Source organism: Lissotriton helveticus, chromosome 1_1 (assembly GCF_964261635.1).
Source record: "Lissotriton helveticus chromosome 1_1, aLisHel1.1, whole genome shotgun sequence".
NCBI classification, from domain to species: Eukaryota; Metazoa; Chordata; class Amphibia; order Caudata; family Salamandridae; genus Lissotriton; species Lissotriton helveticus.
The window spans coordinates 1835810809-1835832197 of record NC_136057.1 but is presented as its reverse complement, the minus strand read 5'-3'; the positions used below and the strand labels follow the sequence as shown (position 1 = coordinate 1835832197).

The window sequence follows — 21389 nt, the reverse complement described above, 5'->3', positions numbered from 1 at the left end:
CCTCTCTGCCTTTGAATCCTGTGGGGACCATTCAGGCTACCGCATACATTGGAATACAACTATACTCTGCCATCCTTATACCCCTCTGGGTCACAGTGATCTCCCCCAGGAGCTGCTGGAAGTGACTGATAGATTTCTGTACCAACACAGCTACGTGACACCACACAGTGAGACTTTGTTGTTAGGAATTTTGGAAGAGTGATTAACACCTTCAAAGATGAGGTGGAGAGGTGGTATGCGCTCCCTCTCACATTGATGGTTAGAACAGCTAGTTTTAAAATGATCACGCTGCCAAAGCACCTGTACACTTTGCAGAACACCTACTACCCACTCCGTGAGTAGGTATTCACTGAGTTGGAGAGTGTCAACTGCTCCCTGCTGTGGTGCGGCAAACACCTGAGTATTGTCCCCACCACTCTTCAGTGCAATCCATACAATGGAGAGCTTACACTTCCAGACTTTCGATCCTAATAATAGGCAGTGCATATAATGTCAGTAAACGATTGCCTATTCATGCCCCAGAACCATCCACCTAAAGACTAGACTACAAAATGCAGTTTGTGAATGGGGCTCAATGCGTTATTGTATTCACATACAGTTTTCTTTTAACGTATTAATATTATTTATATGAAGTATGTTGATGGTATGGACTAAGGGCCTGAGGTACAAAAATGCAGATCCCAAATTGTAGGTGCTACTTGTACACTGAAGTTTTCCGGCCTGCTCTACATTTTGTGAGGTGTGTACTAACAAATCATGTTGTAAAATATTCAGTCACAAGGGATTGCAGAATGACCTGTTTGATTAATACTAATTAGGTAGGCCACTATGACGGATTGCCTGTGATTGGCGAGGTATGGTGGTTTGTAAAGAACAGAAGACTCACATTCATGCCTTGACAGTCCCAAACATGAAATGAAGCACAATGGGTACCTTAAAGAAACCAGTGTTGCTATAAAAAAAAATGCTTTGCATTTGGGAAGAGATTAGGGTCCCCTTTATCACTGCCTCCCATCCCCAAAGCTGCCCTTGACAATTCCCAAAGATGAGTCTGTCATATGGGCACTGCCTCCTCTTTCATATCGATTTCACCTCCTTTGAAGTTGTCAGTAACTGTTCAGTGCTTTGCCTCTGCAGTTTTTAATCTCATTGTAAACCACAAATAGCAGAGGGCAACCCAGTCATGCCCCTTCCTAAATGCAATTCAGAATGAGTCACAAAATCACTTTCACAATCAATAAAGGTTTTTCCAGATCGAAAAAAGGGAGTCTGTATATTTAAAAAATATATTTTGCAGTTTTAAGCCCTATGATTTTGCGACTCGCAGGATTTGTAAGGGCAACATGGTTTTGTACATCAGGCCACTAGTCTGAAATTGGAAAAAAAGTAATTGTTATTTAAGTGTAATTATCAAAAAGCATCATGAACAGGCAACAGGGGTTCCTAAACAATATGGGATCTTCCAGATTGTACATTTCATGTTGTTCTAAATTACTTGTTACTGCTGTAGGATGAACGTTATGACTACTCTAGGCCAAGTTTTTATGTTACTTTTAATACGCCCTTTTTAATCATACGTACCATTATTTAATGTGGCTATTCTAAAGTGATGTGTTCCCTACTAAATATGTAGTTAATGTACATTATACAAGGAACACAAAAATTAACTTAACATTGCCCATGATCTAGTCTATTTCCTCCGGAGTCCAGACATATTCTGCATGTTAATTGGCTATCTCCTTTGTGGGCATGCTGAGAATTTGAATTAACTTTTTTTCTTAAAAATGAATTCATTTTTGTTTCTGTTGCAGTTCCAAAAGCCAGCGAAAACCAAGGGTGAGTAATGTTTGCGAAATGATAAGAGTTTGTTATTTAATGTCACTAAATTTTATTCAGTCAACAGTGAAAAAAATAACTTGTTTTAAAACCAAAATATGTTGCTGCTGGCAACTGCAGGACCCAGCCTTCCTATTGGTATCAGTAGGATAGCTCGCTCCTTTGGACCAATTGAGCACTAGCAGCGCTGTCACTGTGTGATTTGAAAATATTGAAGGGCCAGCGCCTCTTGCTGAAGAAGAAACAATTTGTTGGCATTTCGCAGATGCTTGAAAACGTGTCTGTTTGACAACTAGTCCCAGAAACCCTTCCACAGCAAACCCGCTGAGGATTCAGATTGTTTTCTACTCATTCTTCATAGCGCCAAGAAACCTTAATTGAAAGTAGATGTTGGTGCTTTACAAGTGCCCACTACATATAAGTAGATAGATAGAGAGAGAGGGGCAAGGTTACCCCGAACTGAGCAGAGCAAGTGATCTACAAATGATGCTAGTGATTTTGTTGATTGGTGTGTTGGGGAGGAGAGAAAAATAATCATGTGTCTGATGTCCGTGCTTGAAGTGGACATAGCAGAAGCCATGGTCTGCTGAGAGGCTGGGGATATGTCTCCTGTCACAGCATGAAGTGAAGATAGCAGAAGCCATTGCCTGCTGAGAGGGTGGGGATATGTCTCCTGTCACAGCTTGAAGTGGACATAGCAGAAGCCATGGTCTGCTGAGAGGCTGGGGATATGTCTCCTGTCAGAGCATGAAGTGAAGATAGCAGAAGCCATTGCCTGCTGAGAGGCTGGGGATATGTCTCCTGTCACAGCTTGAAGTGGACATAGCAGAAGCCATGGCCTGCTGAGATGGTGGGGATATGTCTCCTGATTCATAAAGGGGGAGGTGATGGACAGAGTATCTGAATTAAGCAGAACACTCCTACCCAGTCAAAAGATCAGGTCTTGATCCATCACCGTTTTTTAGCTCACTGCACCATCCCAGCTCAGAACTTGGCTACATGCAAATTAGTCTGACTCTGGCCCAGTGCATCATGGGAACAGGGCAGACCAAACTACCAAGCCAATGCTTTACTGGAAAGGAAACAAGCTTCCGGGGACCGGTTTCTGGCATTACAGCCGTCTTCGGCCCAGCTTGCTTGAATCCTGATGGTGCAGTGAGCAAGGGACTCACATCTGAGCATACCCTTCCACACTTGTGGTGGCCAAAACGATTCATAAAGGGGGTGGTGATGGACAGAGTATCTGAATTAAGCAGAACACTCCTACCCAGTCAAAAGATCAGGGCTTGATCCATCACCGTTTTTTAGCTCACTGCACCATCCCAGCTCAGAACCTGGCTACATGCAAATTAGTCTGACCCTGGCCCAGTGCATCATGGGAACAGGGCAGACCAAACTACCAAGCCAATTCTTTACTGGAAAGGAAACAAGCTTCCGGGGACCGGTTTCTGGCATTACAGCCGTCTTCAGCCCGGCTTGCTTGAATCCTGATGGTGCAGTGAGCAAGGGACTCACATCTGAGCATACCCTTCCACACTTGTGGTGGCCAAAACGATCCATAAAGGGGGTGGTGATGGACAGAGTATCTGAATTAAGCAGAACACTCCTACCCAGTCAAAAGATCAGGGCTTGATCCATCACCGTTTTTTAGCTCACTGCACCATCCCAGCTCAGAACCTGGCTACATGCAAATTAGTCTGACCCTGGCCCAGTGCATCATGGGAACAGGGCAGACCAAACTACCAAGCCAATTCTTTACTGGAAAGGAAACAAGCTTCCGGGGACCGGTTTCTGGCATTACAGCCGTCTTCGGCCCGGCTTGCTTGAATCCTGATGGTGCAGTGAGCAAGGGACTCACATCTGAGCATACCCTTCCACATTTGTGGTGGCCAAAACGATTCATAAAGGGGGTGGTGATGGACAGAGTATCTGAATTAAGCAGAACACTCCTACCCAGTCAAAAGATCAGGGCTTGATCCATCACCGTTTTTTAGCTCACTGCACCATCCCAGCTCAGAACCTGGCTACATGCAAATTAGTCTGACCCTGGCCCAGTGCATCATGGGAACAGGGCAGACCAAACTACGAAGCCAATTCTTTACTGGAAAGGAAACAAGCTTCCGGGGACCGGTTTCTGGCATTACAGCCGTCTTCGGCCCGCTTGCTTGAATCCTGATGGTGCAGTGAGCAAGGGACTCACATCTGAGCATACCCTTCCACACTTGTGGTGGCCAAAACGATTCATGAAGGGGGTGGTGATGGACAGAGTATCTGAATTAAGCAGAACACTCCTACCCAGTCAAAAGATCAGGGCTTGATCCATCACCGTGAAGTGAAGATAGCAGAAGCCATGGCATGCTGAGAGAGTGGGGATATGTCTCCTGTCACAGCTTGAAGTGGACATAGCAGAAGCCATGGTCTGCTGAGAGGCTGGGGATATGTCTCCTGTCAGAGCTTGAAGTGGACGTAGCAGAAGCCTGTCAGAGCCTGAAGTGGACATAGCAGAAGCCATGGTCTGCTGAGAGGATGAGGATATGTCTCCTGTCAGAGCTTGAAGTGGACATAGCAGAAGCCTGTCCGAGCCTGAAGCGGACATAGCAGAAGCCATGGTCTGCTGAGAGGGTAGGGATATGTCTGCTGTCACTGCATGGAGCGATCATAGCAAAGGCCATGGTCTGCTGGAAGGCTGAGGATAGGCCTCTTCTCACTTCATGGACTAGATACAGCATAGGCCTTGGCCCACTCTCAGCTCACAGATATGCCTTCTGTCAGGGCATGGACCAAAGAAGAAGTGACTATCGCTTCACCCTCTGCTGGCGCTAAAAAGGGCTTTGAGCATGATGTACAGAGTCCCATAGATGCTTAATTGATATTACTATTTAGACTCGTCATTGATGGTCTGACAAAATGTCTGGTAAGAGGCCCAGAAACCATCTCCCTATCTGTAAGGATGATTTGGTGCTGTTGTCATGTGATGGAAAACAAATGTAGAATTCTACATTTACATCAAATAGATATCTAGAGAGAATCCTGAATTATCTTTCATCTCACTCAGAACCGAGAGATAAAAATATATTCTTTACAGTTATACCATCTACAATTGTATGCTCGTTGTGCCCCCACAATCTCCACTTTCTGCTCATAAAAGCGGCACATGAGTAGAGGACTAATGAGGTGCCATACATAACTCAAGCGCACGCAGTTGGCATCCTATTGTGAATATGCAACATAATTGCCCAACCTTTTGGGTGTGTAGTCTTTTCCCAAAACCGCTTGCTAGGTAATCCTGGCTGAATTAAGGATAAAACGGGAATGATTTGAATAAAATTTACCAAAACAGTCCTTGCTGAGATCTTTGTGATTCTCTGATCGTTACACGACTTGGCACCCAGGGTGTCCAGTACCAGCTGGAATTAATTGTATTCTGTTCGTATTCATCTGGGACCATATTACAGTGAGCTCACACTGTCTCTGTTCGCACAGCAGTGTATCTTTAACAAGGGGCACCAAGTACAAACATGGAGAGTGTGCCCGATTACTGATAATGCGCTGCCCCCAAGGCAGCCGCAATCTAGTTTTATTGAAAGATGGGCCCGGTGATTGAAGCAGCCGGCCAGCCTTTCACAGTGCTGATGACACCAGACCTGCACTTTCAAGAGGGAGAGAGATTTCCTTGCATGCGGGTGCCTCCGGATGATATCTGTGGAGGATCCATGAAACTTCCATTCCACCCTTCCAAACCCCCCTCCCCCCAGGCACTCTCGGTGTTGCACTGACTGTGTGCCACCCTTTTGTGACTCATAGACAATGTGCCTCATGCGAATGAGGGAACACCTTTTAGGATCGCGCCAGTGCATCGCACCAGTGCATGTGATTTGCATTAAGGAAGGCAGTGTGCAAACGTTCTATATGGTGGCAGTGTCTATCAGACACCACCAGTCATATTACAATGGGCCTTTTCCAATGCCTTTCCGTGGCGGCATTGCCGCCACGGAAAGGCATGCGGAGTCTGCTTTGGGGGCCAGTTGTGGGCCCCCAGGGACTCCGGGGGGTGCACCTGGGGATACCTTTGGTACCCCCCTGCAGTTCCATGCACAACATGGCAGGAACCCCGCGGTGCCTGACATGTTGTGCATGGAAGTGCACAGCATGCCTTCCTGGCATTGTGGCGGGCGATGCTGAGTGCACCGCCCGCCACAATGTCAGGAATGCTGGATGTGCCCACCACTGCGGCGGGTGCATCCTAATTTCCCCCACTGGACCCCCGCCCTTATGGCGAAAGGTCACTATCTAAGATGGGATGGCGGGCGGAAAAAGTCCGCCCGTCATCCTAATGGGCCCCTAAGACACTAGTTACCTCTTGGCCAATTAACAATTTTTTAAATTGGCTAGTCTCCAATGGCTTGAAATTAGAGATGTACTATCATTTTAGTAATATATTCTTGCAAAGAGTTTTAGTCTAAAAAAACTTTCAGAAAATCAAAACTATTCTTCCATGTAAACATTGAAAAAGCACACAAACTGCATACAGCGTATGCATTAAACGGGAAACAGCCACTACAACGCGATCGTTTCCACAAATACACTAACCACGTATACTTTACAATGCATGCGTGGTTACCAAGGATAAACTTTACCACGCATTCCTTTACTACGAGATACGTAGTAAAGGAATGTGAGTTAAAGGTCGAAATAAAAAAGAGGGCCTGGGGGGCTGTCGGGGGTTGTGGAGGTCTCCCCCCCCCAAAAAATGAATGTGTTTAAAAAAAAACTCTTACCTAAAAAACGCTCATCTGTGCCTCTTGTCCTTAATGAGAGCCTCCCTAACGACTTAATTATGTACGTGCATCTACGTACTGCATTGTCAAAAAAATAGAAAAAGGACCAATTAAAACAGTGTTAGAAGAAGGAGAATTCCGTCAAAAGACACTGTGAGTATATATTTTTATTATACTAATTTATTAGGTTATGATTTATTAAAAACATATTTATAGATTTTAAAGAAATAATCAGCCCTGCAGTTGGTTTACCATGAAAATGCCATTATCATGCATAGTTATACAACGAAAATCGTTGACAAGGTATGCGCGGTAAAGGCATTTTCGTGGTAATTCATATGCGTGGCAATGGCATTCCCGTTGTAATGCATGTGTGGAAAACGCATGCGTTGCAAGGGAATGCGTTGTAACGTCATACAACCCATTAAACAGTTCATGCATTAAACATCTCATGAAGATGCTGGTACTAGTTGTGGTAAGTAGCATTAATGTGTGTTCTTGTCAAGATGCTAGATACACGGGAAAGAATGTAGAATGTAGTGGGATTTTAAACTTGTAATGTGTGATGCTGTAGTTTCAGACATCAGCTGCAGCTGGTCTTGGATTGTACGAGGTTTTGGATGAGATGCTCTTAATTAACCCTATCGACGCTGATGACGGAACCGCTCCGTCATCAGCTGCAGTGGCGCTGTGCTGATGACGGAGCGGTTGTGTCATGGCCCTGCTGCCGCGCCTGCGCGGCGCCGATTCCGCGCTTGCGCTGGGCGTTCTATTGGGCGGGCGGGGCCATGACGGAACCGCTCCGTCATGAGCACCGCCCAACCGCGGCTGATGGCGGAGCGCTTCCGTCACCAGCGTGCGGCCGCTGCGCGGCCACCTCGCGCGTTTAGCACTGCGGCGGAATAGCCGCCGCAGTGAAGGTGTTAAAGAACCTACTTGAACCTTTATTTGGTGTATTCATTATATTACACTAGCCAAGTCTTTCTCTCTTTTTTTGCAGGCCATTAAAGAAGAAGTACATGGATTTTTTGGTACGTGTCATTAAAGCGTAATGTCCACTTTCACAGAGGCACCAAAGTCCAAGTTATAACTGAAAAATGAAAGTGGCCATAAGGGAAGACTGTAATGCATGTGCTGAGACATTACTCAGGACCAACACCATGATTTGCTGATGTCACTGACACTGTACAAGGAATGTTTCTGTTTGTGCACATTTTGAACAAGATAGCTGGGAACCAAACTGGGACTTAGATATATTTTTTTATCTCTGTCCATGGCCAAGTGGTTTGAGTGGCCTTAATCATGCCCCCTTAGTTGCATGGAATTAGTCACTATGCCTCTCCACTGCAGCTGTATGTGTAAGATGGCATGTCACCCATCCGTGCAAGGGCAGAGCTATTACATTTCAGCAGGGCACTGACACCTGGGCCCAAGTGTGTTAGGGGCTCACCCAAACTCTCCCAAATATATTGAAAAACACTGATACAGATGATGAGAAGGGCTGACAGATATGTGTTGAAGGACGGAAAACGTTTTCCTGAGGGCTCAGATAGATGACAAGGATCAGGGAAGTAATCTGTGGGAATTTCAATACAGCTTCTATTTGCATGAAGAATAATCATTAAAATAATTTTCACTTTCCATTTCTAGCTGGAGAGCGGCTTATCTGTTCAAGAAATTGCAAGTAAGTATACTTAATGGGAACTAGATGATTAGTGGAACTCTTATGCTTCTTACGTTGTTCCTGAAGGGACTCTACCAGTGTGACACAGGTAGCAAGCCTCATGTCCCTGTCTCTTAAACTCTATCATGTGACTGCTATGACACATGAGTTGTACATTGTACACACACAGGTTGGATAAGGAAAGCCTTGTGTAAACAAAAAGGCTGGTTTATGCATCTTACATCATGCCTGAGGGAACACAACTAGTATTACCCTGATATGGTCTCTCATGATCCCTAAACTGTACCGGTGGGAGCTTGATTGGTGTGGCACACACAAGGTATGAATAGGCTTCAATTCAGTAAATAAGTAGAGGATTGCACAAATGTAGCAAATGTGGGTTGATGATACATTGTGGGAGGCAAGGCAAAGTCCAGGTGCTCCTCCTAAAACTGCCAACTAAAATCAAAAGTAGCATAAACAGTACAAGTCCTGGTTATCATGTTAATTATTTCACTGCCTCAATACACCAGGTAGAGAATGTTCCCTCTACAGTTTTTATGACTTCCATAAACTGATCAGTCTTTTGTACATATATGCTTTGCCTTTGTAAATATGCACTACGTGATCACCCTATGCGCAGAGCACATTTTATGTAATGTGTTTGCATTATGATATGTAATTCTATTGGATTGATTATGCAACCTTTATTACAGCAATACTTTTGTCATCTAGTCCTTTTTTGCTTCTGCTTTGCATTTGTTGATTTCCCAAATAATATAATTCCTGTTTGCAACCTATTTGATACTGTACTCAATGAAACATTAGTGTATACAATATAATTATTCAAATTCATGAAGCTGGGCTTCCATTCAGCAGTTGTATTTTATTATGTTGTCATTGACTATAGAAAGACTAGCACATGTTAACGTGAAAGACAAATAATAACATCTACCGACCCCCGGGACCACGCACCCAATTCAGCGAGGACATCGCCGACTTCGTCAGCCCGCATGCCCTCCCCTCCGCTGACTACATCCTCCTGGGGGACCTCAACTTCCACCTGGAGAACAACAACGACCGCAACACCACCACTCTGCTCGACAACCTCGCCAACCTCGGACTCAAGCAACTAGTGACCACCCCCACCCACCTCGCCGGACACACAATCGACGCCGTCTTCTCATCCAGCAAAGACATCGCCTTCAGCCACGCCACAGGACTCCACTGGACGGACCACAGCTGCGTCCACTTCACCTTCAGAAGAACGACGACCCACCACCACCAGCAACAGGTCGCCCGCAGAAGCTGGAGCAAGATCACAGCCGACCAGCTCGCCGCTTCCCTGAGCCAGCACCCTCCCGCCAGCTCAGCGAACCCCAGCCAGGCCGCCAACAACCTCACGAAGTGGATCAGCAACTGCGCGGACGAACTCGCCCCACTGAGGACCCCGCCCAGCAGACCCGGCAGCAAGAAGGCCCCGTGGTTCACCGACGAACTCAAGAGCTCCAAGAAGAACTGCCGAGCCCTCGAGAAAGCCTGGAGAAGGGAGCCAACACCGGACAACATGACCACCCTCAAGCTTGCCACCCGGAAGCACCACCAACTGATCCGCGACACCAAGAAAACCGCATTCAAGGACCGGCTGGATAACAACGCACACAACAGCAAGGAACTCTTCAACATCGTGAAAGAGCTCTCCAACCCCAACGCCGGAAACAACGACATCACCCCATCGCAAGAACTCTGGAACTCCCTCTCCTCCTACTTCCACAACAAGATCGCGGACATACACAACAGCTTCAACACCCAACCGACGAACGCCACGTCCAACTCGACCGAACCACCGCCCCCCACCACCACCCTCCGCGCCTGGACTCCGATCTGCACCGAAGAAACTGTCCGCATGATGAACTCCATCCACTCCGGATCTCCGACCGACCCCTGCCCTCACCACGTCTTCAACAAGGCCGACGCCGTCATCGCACCCCACCTGCGTGACATCATCAACACCTCCTTCACCACTGCCACCTTCCCTGAGAGCTGGAAGCATGCCGAACTCAGCGCTCTACTCAAGAAACCAACAGCGGACCCCACCGAGCTCAAGAATTACCGCCCCATCTCGCTGCTCCCGTTCCCAGCCAAAGTCATCGAGAAGACCGTCAACAAGCAGCTGGCCGCCTTCCTCGAGACGAACGGATCCCTCGACCCCTCACAGTCTGGCTTCCGAGCCAACCACAGCACCGAGACCGCCCTCATCGCTGCCACCGATGACATCCGAACCCTGATGGACAACGGAGAAACAGCGGCCCTCATCCTACTAGACCTCTCCGCGGCCTTCGACACCGTCTGCCACCGCACCCTAGTGCATCGCCTCAGCAACGTCGGAATCCAGGAGAAGGCGCTGGAATGGATCATCTCCTTCCTCGACGGAAGAACACAGAGAGTCCGTCTACCACCGTACAAGTCAGAGGCCACCGAAGTCATCTGCGGCGTCCCTCAAGGATCCTCGCTGAGCCCAACCCTCTTCAACGTCTACATGAGCCCCCTCGCGGCCATCGCACGCCAACACAACCTCAACATCATCTCCTACGCCGACGATACCCAGCTGATCCTCTCCCTGACCAACAACCCCGCCGCCGCCAGAGCCAACCTTCACGAAGGAATGAAAGAGGTAGCCGAGTGGATGTCGACCAGCCGCCTGAAGCTGAACTCGGACAAGACGGAAGTCCTCATCCTGGGATCCTCGCCCTCCGCCTGGGTCGACTCCTGGTGGCCCCCCGCCCTGGGCACCGCACCCAAACCGACAGACCACGCACGCAACCTGGGCTTCATCCTGGACTCCTCCCTCTCCATGACCAAGCAAGTCAACGCCGTCTCCTCGTCATGCTTCAACACCCTGCGCATGCTACGGAAGATCTTCCGGTGGATCCCCACCGAGACCAGGAAGACGGTCACCCAGGCACTCGTCACCAGCCGACTGGACTACGGCAACGCCCTCTACGCCGGAACCACCGCCAAGCTCCAGAAGAGACTCCAACGGATCCAGAACGCCTCAGCCAGACTCATCCTCGACATCCCACGACACAGCCACATCTCCGGACACCTAAGAGACCTGCACTGGCTCCCGGTCAACAAGAGAATCACCTTCCGTCTCCTTACCCACGCACACAAAGCTCTTCACGATCAAGGCCCGAGCTACCTCAACAACCGCATCAACTTCTACGCTCCCAAACAAGACATCTCCGATCAGCCAGTCACGCCATCGCCGCCGTCCCCCGCATCCGAAGAACGACAACAGGAGGAAGGTCCTTCTCCTACCTGGCCGCCAAGACCTGGAACTCCCTCCCGACCCACCTGCGCCTGACCCAAGACCACCTCGCCTTCAGGAAGAAGCTCAAGACCTGGCTGTTCGGGCAGTAGCAGCACCCCCCCCCCCCCCTAGCGCCTTGAGACCCTCCGGGTAAGTAGAGCGCTCTATAAATGCCTATGATTGATTGATTGATAACATAATTAAGACAACTTTGCAAATCACCATTCATAATAGAACTTTAAAATGTTACCAACCACAACTAATCAACACAAAGATTGAGATTAATTACTTTGCACTAGCAGAGACCTTTTTGCCATAGTTTCTTGGAGAATTTGAAATTACACAGTCTTACCAGACCAGCAAAGGAATCATAGATACAAATATGCATTGGCACCCACGTGACCCATATTAAAGTAATTTCTTGGAAATGTTCTGCCTTGAAGAAATGCTCTTGAAGGTACTAATCTATTTTGTCTTTCTTTTTAGGACTTAGCCAGTGGCCAACAAGGTAATGCCAGTGTTGCAGGAGTGAACCAGAAGTGAATGGGGCCTAATCTGGCTTGCATTGGGGTCGATAATACTCTTACAAGGCCACTTTTTAGGGGTAGATTTTATGACCTCACAGCAGGACAATGTTACAATCCCTCAGCTAAAAATAAAAAAATGCTCTTCTTCGAAATATGTTTATAATTTTTTAGTGCAGTGGACCAAGACAAATAATATCATATATAATTGAAATCCTGCAACGCTGAGTTCTCAAGTGCTGAATACAAGCTTCATTCTAAGTCCTTCCTCCCTCACTCTCCTCTGCCTGAGCCCACATCGCCCCTCCTTCTCTTCTTACGTATGCCATTAGACCCTCACATCTAACTCTCTCTTCAAGAATACACTCAGCTAAACTCCTACGCACATATTTATGAAGCCTTTGTGTTTTCCTTGAGTCGCGCATGGTGACACAAGGACAACACAAAGGCTTTGGTAATACTTACAATGTTACACAAGGCCTGATTTGCGTGGCCTTGCATGCCTTTGCAAAGAAAGGCCACACAAACCAGCTGCCTGTGCTGAGTTACATTACATTTCACCGTGGCAGGCCTTCCAAGGGTGGAGCAATAGCGTTCCCATGTAGCCACCCATGTATTTTGGGGTATTCCCAGATTTGCAAAAATGCCATGCCTTCCCAAGTTAGGCATAGCAAGGAGAAATATCTTTATTGTTCCTTCGTTATTTCCTCTTTCCACATGTTCTGTGTTCTTCATTCTGCAGTGCATGTAGAAAGAGGAAAATGCCTCTACAGAATATATATGTGCAGGAATGTGTCCCTTACTGCACAACAACAATCCTACCGGTAACACAGGCAGCCTGGGGTGCAAAAGTGCCTACACTGGTGCTAGGCTGCTCACAGAGTGCAGTGCAAGTAGAGAGCAGAAATGCCCCATATCTCAGCAAATATGGAGCATTTCCGCTCACTCCCTTTCATGCAATGCAGCACAGCAACTTTGCTTGCTGCCCTATAATGCAGGAACGTTTATTAAATGTACTACCTACTGTCATCCCACTTCGTGGCACAGCTAGGGGTCCTAATGCTACTGAGGCAAAAGCATTCAGGCTCCATGTTGGATTATCAGAGTGCCTTACGTCCCTCCAAACACCTGTGCCAAGTTACTAATGATCCTGCTCCAACATAGATATCTACAGCCCTATCCACCCTCTCTCCGCAGGGCTCTCCAATGCCAAACCCTAGTTTTTAGTTCATGTTTCCTGTAATTTAGCCTTGTCCCTCTCTTCTAACTCTCTTTCCTCTGCTTGTGGCAATCTCCTTTGCTGAGCTCCACACTCAACTGTCTCTACCCTCAAAGGTCTTCCTCTGTCCTCAATGTCTCCTTTGCTAAACACTTAGGGACACATTTATCAAGCCTTCACGCAGTGTAATGGAGTAAGCCACCTTGCTGCTCTGTATGAAAGGGAAAGGGTAAAAGGGCAGGAATGCACCATATTTAACATTATAAGGTGCATACCTGTCAGGTGCACCATGGTGCAAGGGTGCCGTGCTGAAGACAGGAGTGTTATTGTGCAGGAAGGGACACCTTAATCCACGAAAACAATCCTCTGAGGCATTTTCCTCTTTCTATGGGTGCTACAAAATGCAGCACCCATAGAAAGAGGAAAGAACAAGGAGAAATAAAGATATCTCTCCTCACCTGGAGAGGCGTAGAATTTTGACACATTCACAGGTCTACCAGTAATGGAAAATCTGGAATTGCATCAAAATCCATGGGTAGGTGCATGAGAAAACCCACACTCTACCCTTAGAATGCCTCCCTGGGGCAGAGTAACACAACACTGTGATTTGCGCTGCGTTGCGGTACTCTAGATATATCAAGCTATGCAGGGCCATGCAAGGTGGCCTTGAGAGGCTTGATAAATCTGACTTAGTTGTTGTGTTGCCCTTACAACCTCTTGCTTGGCAGAAGAGTGACGCAACTCACTGATAAATATGTCCCTTAGACTCCGATCCGTCTGCCTCTAATGCAGCCGTGGCCCGTGCAGCTAAGAGCTGTGGGGCAGTGGGTGGGTGGGGGGTGTTCGACAGACTATGATGTAGGGAAATTAGTTATTTATTTAATTTCACTCGTGGCTGTCTGTCGAATCCCCCTCAACCTGGCCTCACCGCTCTTACCTGCACGGTGGCAGCTCTAATGGTCTCATTGGTTAAGCTGACAGACTCACCTCCCTCTGCCATTAAGACTTTCAATTTGCTGCATAAAATTACCCATGGATTTAGCATTTTCATTTTTTTTGCTGCTAAATTCTCAACAGATACCTCGTTTTCCACATTTATTTTGCTTTGAATCTTAACAGACTTTTGAAGGCGGAAAATATTCCCTATAATTCTTGACCGGATACTGCATGCTTCTGAAAGTGTGTTAATTATGTTAAACCATATTTATTTTATACACTCTGCTGTAAATGAACACTCTGCTTGCTCACTCTTCTATTGTCTCCTTCGCTAAGCTCCTGCACACATAGCTCTTAGTCTTTCTATCTTCTGTCCTTAGGGTTTACTGTGATCTGTCCCCTTTGCCCTATTTAGCTGCGAAAATACTTACAGCTTTGTTTTCTAAATATTTTCTCACTCTTCTTCTTTCAGCTATGAGGACAATGAGCGCTTAGAAAGCCTCCAAAATGATGTTCGCACCATGGTGAGATTAAATTTTTTTGCCTACATTTTAATTCCTTTACACGTCAAAATAAGACTGTAATTTCTTGCACTGAGGCCTAAAGTAATCTTCTGCCTGTCTACTACAACCTTTTTACTTATCTGTTGTACACATGTTTGTAGTGTTTTTGGACTGTATACTTTTCAAGTCTGGATTGTGATAGTGCAGGTGTCAAAGAGACCTATTGTTAACAATATGCGGAGGGTGGGGTTTTAGTTGGCTACTTTCGACCATAGAAATTCTTTGACCAGCGTCTTTTAGTTATTGGCTTGAAAATTTCTTTATCACATCTTGGCTCAGCACATTGGAATATTACTCTCTCACATAATGCTATTGACTGTATGTGTCGCTTGAAATGTTCTGCATGAGGGCCTGTACTGTCCACTGCTACTGGCTTCCTCCTATCTATGTACTAACGCTTTATACATAAGCCCATTAAACCCAGGCTTCCTGGCTCTGCCAATGCTTGTTGTCACTTGGTAGTTCCAGAGAATCCATTCCTGTGTGTGGCCCTGGCAACTGGTCTCTGTTGTTGAAAAAACATTACTGGAGATAGTCTGGCCTTATTGCTCACATGCCACAATAAAAAGAGCTCTTTCTCGTCTAAGAAATTCTTGCCTATTTTAATCAGTACTACTAGCAATTTATTTATGTAATAATTATAACCTGCTACTCCAAAGTGTGTAGCCCAATACTTACATTTTATATAATTATAGAATCCATATAATCCCCATTTATCCATTTAAAATAGTTTAAAAGTCGAAAAGACATTAGCTGTACATAGAGTGCATAAGAACTTTGACAGAAATATTACATTTTTGAAAATAGACTCCTTAGAAAGTATGGGTATAATAAAATGAAGGGGAGTAAGTGGTCATATGAGGAAAAATAAAAAGACGAATTATGTTTTTTCAATCACCTGTCACAAATGTCTTATTCTACTCTCTTGGTGGAAACTCCCTTCCACCTATTGTGCCCGGCTGTGGCTTGGCATCATTGACTTTTACATCAAATGACTTGAAAGTCACTATGGAAGATCCAGCTCCTGAACTCAGCATTTGGATTAGAATGGAGCTCCACTGGCACTGCAGTAGCCCTTAGGCCCTCAGTGGTCTCGGCAGTCTCAGAGCAATCCTCCCTAAAGGTCCGATATGCCAGAGAAGAGCTGATGTCCCTCTCACATACCTACTGGTGACCTCAGCTGAGGTAATTTATGAGCTTGGTCAAAGACAACCAGCTACTCAAGAGGCTCACATTTTGGATCTGTAATGTCTTTCCTCACCACATTACAAGAGGGATGCTCCTTTGAAGTGACACCTTGAGGCCACGGCTTCTGGGAGGAAAAACAGAGTTTTGTAGGTCAAACAAGCTGAAGCTTCACCTACTACTGTAAGCACCGAGAGAACTATACATCTAGAATCTCTGGACTCCAACCGCTGAGCATGCAGAGTACCCATCCCCTATCCCCAAATCATAATGCTCATGAGCACCCCAGCAAAGAATAACTCAAGCCTTTTCTCTCCAAAATAGCACTAAATGGCATGCCAGAACCCTTGCAAACGGGGATTATACATTATGAGCTCTTTTAGTGTTTCATGCAGTTGTGTGTCATATATAAGATATTCAACAGATTGTTTTCCAGATGACTGTGCCTCACTGTGCCATAATAAAGTCATGTGGCACAGTCACAGTCCCTTAATATTTCTACTAGGTTGGGCTTTAAGATCACTGAGTAGACCCTGCTATTGTGTGACAAAAGAATGAGATTGCAGGGATAGAGTTACCCCAGAAGTGAGGTAAAGAGTGCCTGTGACATACATACATGGAGGCCGCAGTGATATACTGAGCAGGGCGAACATCTCATGCCTCCTGCGGCATTTCCCCACCTTAAGTCACTATCAGATTGAAGACATTATAAGAATTAACAGGACTTCCCTTTTTTCAGATACAGAATCTACGATTATTACGTGGAAAATCCCCGATAAATACAGCCCAAGTACTCAGCAAACAAGCATTGGCATAACCAATAGATCTCGCCTTTGGGACCTTAAAGTATTTAGTTATGCAGCACAATATCCTTGGTGCAATAACATCAACTGTTGCATGGCTAAACACTTATAAGGTCCCAAAGGTGAGACCTATTGGCTATGCCAATGCTTGACTCTCTGGTGGTTACTCAAAGGCATCTCAGATGGTCAGTCCTTTGTTCACATACAGTATTCAAGTTGAGGGGTCATCCCTTGCAGAACATGGTTAACAAACTGCCGGAGGTCTTTAGGCTGCAAACAAGAGACTAATCCCTTTACGGAATGGCCCTGTTTGGAAATGGCCAATTGCTGCTGTTGATTTTTGGGGGTGAGGTGTCGCGAACGTGCTGAATGTCAATTGGCCATGGTGGGGGGCATGAAAGTGCCGCCCCCTGGTGCCGATTGATTTACAATGCATGGAGTTCCTGTTTGTAAACACTGCTTCCAGATGCCAGCCAATGAATGTCGTTTTGGAGTCTAGGAAGAAGGATGCACACGTGCTTCAGTCTGCGTGTGTTTGTGGAGGGCGGGAGGCAAGAGGGGTGAGGGAATGGAGCAAGACCTCTTTCCTTTTATTTAGCAGGGCATGCCAGCCCTTTTGCTTTGGTCATTTTCGCCTCAAACAGAAGCCCGGCGTTCAGCTGCTAGGCGCGCTTGTGGGTGGTAGGAATGGGGTGGTTAAATCTGCATACGCGCACACGTGTGTGTGTGCCTGCCAGGACCTCACCGTGCCATGAACATTTCTTAACCTGAGCAGAGGAATCGTAAGGCGTGGCCATGGACACACACAACTGTGAGGTGCTGGCATGGGTCACGATGCAAAATTGCCCCTGAAGACGAATCTTAGAGCGCCTGTATACGTTTTAACATGTGTTTTTGTAGTGGTAATGTTCCAATTCAATTGCTAATCTCTCAAGAGCTGGGAAAACCTCTGCTTGCATCAAAGCCTCCCTTCTTTTTGTTAGTTAATCTGCACTCCTTTTTCGCATTGGCGAACGGGTATTTAGCTGTTTAATAAATGTTAGTTAACATTGAGTTTCAACGTGCTACAAAGGTCTTACAAGCACATTAATTGTTTTCCTTCCCAAAGACACACATGAGCAACTGAAAGGAACTGAAATCAAGCATGGACGCGAAAGTGAAGGCTGGGTTAATTAGTAACATGATCCAAGAATGCAGCTGGCACACTGCGAGCCGCTGCTCGCTCGGTTTGCTCACGAGACCCAGAGGCCATGGGAGTGAACGTTTACAGAAGAAGAGGGACATACACCCGCCTTTGGCCTGTTGCGTGCTTTCATTTTTTAAGGCCACATGCAAAGGCCAATGAAATGTGTAGGAGGAGTCCGACCAACATGGAGAAGTCTCTTGGAAGTCTGGAGTGATTCTAAGAGGCCCTTTCCTAGAGCAGCGCATGCGCACTGCACTAGACTCGACCTAAAAATGAGACTATGCGGTAATATATTTTTAGAGCATTTCCAACCACATTTTTGCTGTTTCTGTGTGATTTAAATAACAAGTGTTACATTGCTCCAACTTATTGGTATGGCGGAGCACCTGGCTCTCATTAAGACGCGTATGCTGCTTGTGTTCCTCATATTATGACACCCTACTCTCTCCACAACTGAAAAGGGAGTAGACAGCTATGTCTGACTGAAGCAGGGTCTGCGCATGAGCCAGACCTTAAAGTCAGTGCCTCAGAATCCACAGACAATGTGACGTTTCCTGCCTTGGGACCATTCTAAGTCAGTATTGGGCTTCAATGTGGCTACCAGATGACCTAACAAAGGGGCACTCTCAGGTACTCACCAGACCTACTAAGACACAGGCAGGTTGTCAGGCAGGGCCATGGGAAATGGGAAATGGCGTCACAATGGAAACGTGGGACCAGAGCTGAGCACACCTGATAATGTGAGCGCTTCTGACGGCGCCCCAAGCATAAAACCTCCCTCTTGGAACTGTACCAATGAGCTCTGATGGAGGCACTAGGATCAGTGAGTAAATCCTCATTCACTCTCTGCTTTTTCTGTAACCTACATCCTCCCTCCTTCAGTGCAGATACAACAGATCAGCTGACACACTCTCCTGGGTCTCATGCAGTAAAGTATTATAAAGGGTGAAAAGGACACACGGTTTCCTAGCTGAAACAGGCTGATGTTTTGTAATGAAGGTCAGGTACAAATAGTCACTAGTTATAAGAAAAGCACTGATGTAGGTCGATTACAGTTTCTTGTTCATGCAGTAGTGAAGAGGATAGGGTAACACAAACTCATAACCCATATTTAACTACACAATTAGAATATTTCAGTTTAGATTAACTAAGTGGTAAAGAAAGTCTGGGACACTAGCACCGAGAAGGTTTGATTGAGAAGCCTGGAAAATGCCGTGCGATGGAAAAACCTTGTACTAAGCAGTGTGGGGACACTGGTCCAGTCTTAGTGGTTTCATACACCCAAAGAAGGCTTAGGAGGCTCTGTTGCGACAAGAATGTACACTGATCGTGGAGAGTGCTTACACAAGAGGTATACATGATGCTCACAGAGCTCAACTTCATAAAGGAGGAACAATTGGGACTCATGCTAACTGAATTCATCGCTCTGCTCAGGCTTAGTACCCAGCCGTTGGAAAAAGGGAATTGTCAAACCCCTCATGAAAAAGGCTAATAAACCCCCGACAGACCTCACCAACCTTCGCCCTATATCGCTGCTCCCGGCCTTGGGGAAGATAACGGAACAATTAGTTCTTAGTGAGCTAAAACGCTTCCTGGATAATAACAACATTCTCCATCCCCAACAATCGGGCTTTCGGCCCAAACATTCGACCGAAACCGCACTAATCGAACTGTCTGACACCATAAAAACCCTACAAGATCAGAGGAAAAACTCCATTCTCATCCTTCTCGACCTAACGGCGGCGTTTGATACCATCTCCCACTCCATCCTCATCAATAGACTTATGGACATTGGCATCTCTGATTCTGCCCTATCCTGGATAAAGTCTTTCCTCTCTGACCGATCTCAAACCGTCGCTCTGGGCCCTTTCCACTCCAAAGATAAGCTGGTCTCCTCAGGTGTCCCGCAGGGATCCATCCTGAGCCCTCTCCTTTTCAACATTTACCTCATTCCCCTCCTGACCCTGATTGAATCATTCGGCATACCTGTCACCTCGTATGCCGATGATACACAACTCATTGTGCCACTAGAGGATCAATCCACTAAAGCAGAACTCAATCTTAAACACTGCTTGACCGAAGTCTTCCGTTGGATGGACAACAACCACTTGAAGTGTAACTCGAGTAAAACGGAGATCCTCCCGATCGGAAAAAACACCTCCTTTTGTCCAGCACTCTGGTGGCCGGACAATTCTGTTGCTCCCCCTCAGACAGTGTCATCCGCCAGGATTCTCGGCGTAATCTTTGACTCCGACCTCTCCTTTGATCAGCATGCCAGCACCGTCGCAGGTAAATGCTTCGGAACGATCAAATCTCTCAGAAAGTCCTTCGATTTTCTCCCCATTGACGCCAGAAAAAAGGTGACAGTGGCACTCATAATCTCACGCCTGGATTATTGCAACGGCCTGCTCGCAGGGGCCAAAAAGAGCACAATTTTGAAACTGCAAAGCGTACTACATACAGCTGCGCGTTTAGTCCTTAGACTACCCCGCAGATCTTCCATCACTGCAGCGCTTCAATCCCTCCACTGGCTACCCCTTCACAAAAGAATCCTCTTCAAAATTCTGATCATTGCCTTTCGTGCATACAACAAAACTGGCCCTACATACCTCACCAGGCGTTTTCCCCACTATACCCCCAGTCGACACCTTCGCTCAACCCATGACAATTTCATCCTCCCCTCTAAATACAACTTGAAAACAAAGGGTGGTAAAACCCTCAGTTTCCTGGCCACGAAAGCTTGGAATAAACTGCCTAAAACCCTGAGACAACTGACCCAGGAAAAACCGTTCAGAAAACTTCTTAAGACCTGGATTTTTACTCTCCCTGACGATTACTCCAAAGCCTCCATCTAATTCCTCTTGGACTGGTTTTTTTTTTCAGGATCATTCAGCGCCAAGATGCTCCCTCCGGAGCGAACGCCGCGCTCTAGAAATACCCCACAAATCCTCCATCTTGATAAATCAGTGCGTCATCCTGTGGAGTGCTCCCTGTGACAGTAAGTGGTCGTAATCAACACATTGGGAACGCAGTCATGCCTGTGTAAAAAATACAGGGACTCATGCTGAAGGCGCCAAGTCAGCAATACCAAAACAGCTTCTGGCACAGCAAGACCCATGTTAGCAGCCAGACAACAACCGTGCAGTTCCCTGCCCAGCCGTCTATGAGAACCATAGTAGATTACAAAGAGCACCTGTGCAACACCCAGCAATGACTGCTGGGAGAGCAGCTTCAGCACCTGCCAAACCCTTCAGGAGACATCACGCCAGCGACCGGCGGAGCCTACTGGAAAAGCTGTGTCAGCCTAAGGACAACACTCATACAAATAGTATCTAGGAGTCAGAAGGCTATGTAACTCGACTGTGGAAAACGGACAGTTAACA

The 21389-nt window shown here is 46.6% G+C and overlaps 1 protein-coding gene across 1 annotated transcript in view; it reads left to right on the top strand.

Moving 5' to 3' along the window:
- LOC144765671 (uncharacterized) overlaps positions 1-21389 on the top strand; it is a 164693-nt gene that overhangs the window by 45893 nt on the left and 97411 nt on the right. Inside the window, exons 2-6 of the mRNA XM_078650333.1 lie at positions 1812-1836; positions 7615-7645; positions 8265-8298; positions 12077-12098; positions 14742-14793. Coding sequence (XP_078506459.1) covers positions 7634-7645; positions 8265-8298; positions 12077-12098; positions 14742-14793 — 120 coding nt within the window. The 5' untranslated portion in view covers positions 1812-1836; positions 7615-7633. The remainder of the gene's footprint in view (positions 1-1811; positions 1837-7614; positions 7646-8264; positions 8299-12076; positions 12099-14741; positions 14794-21389) is intronic.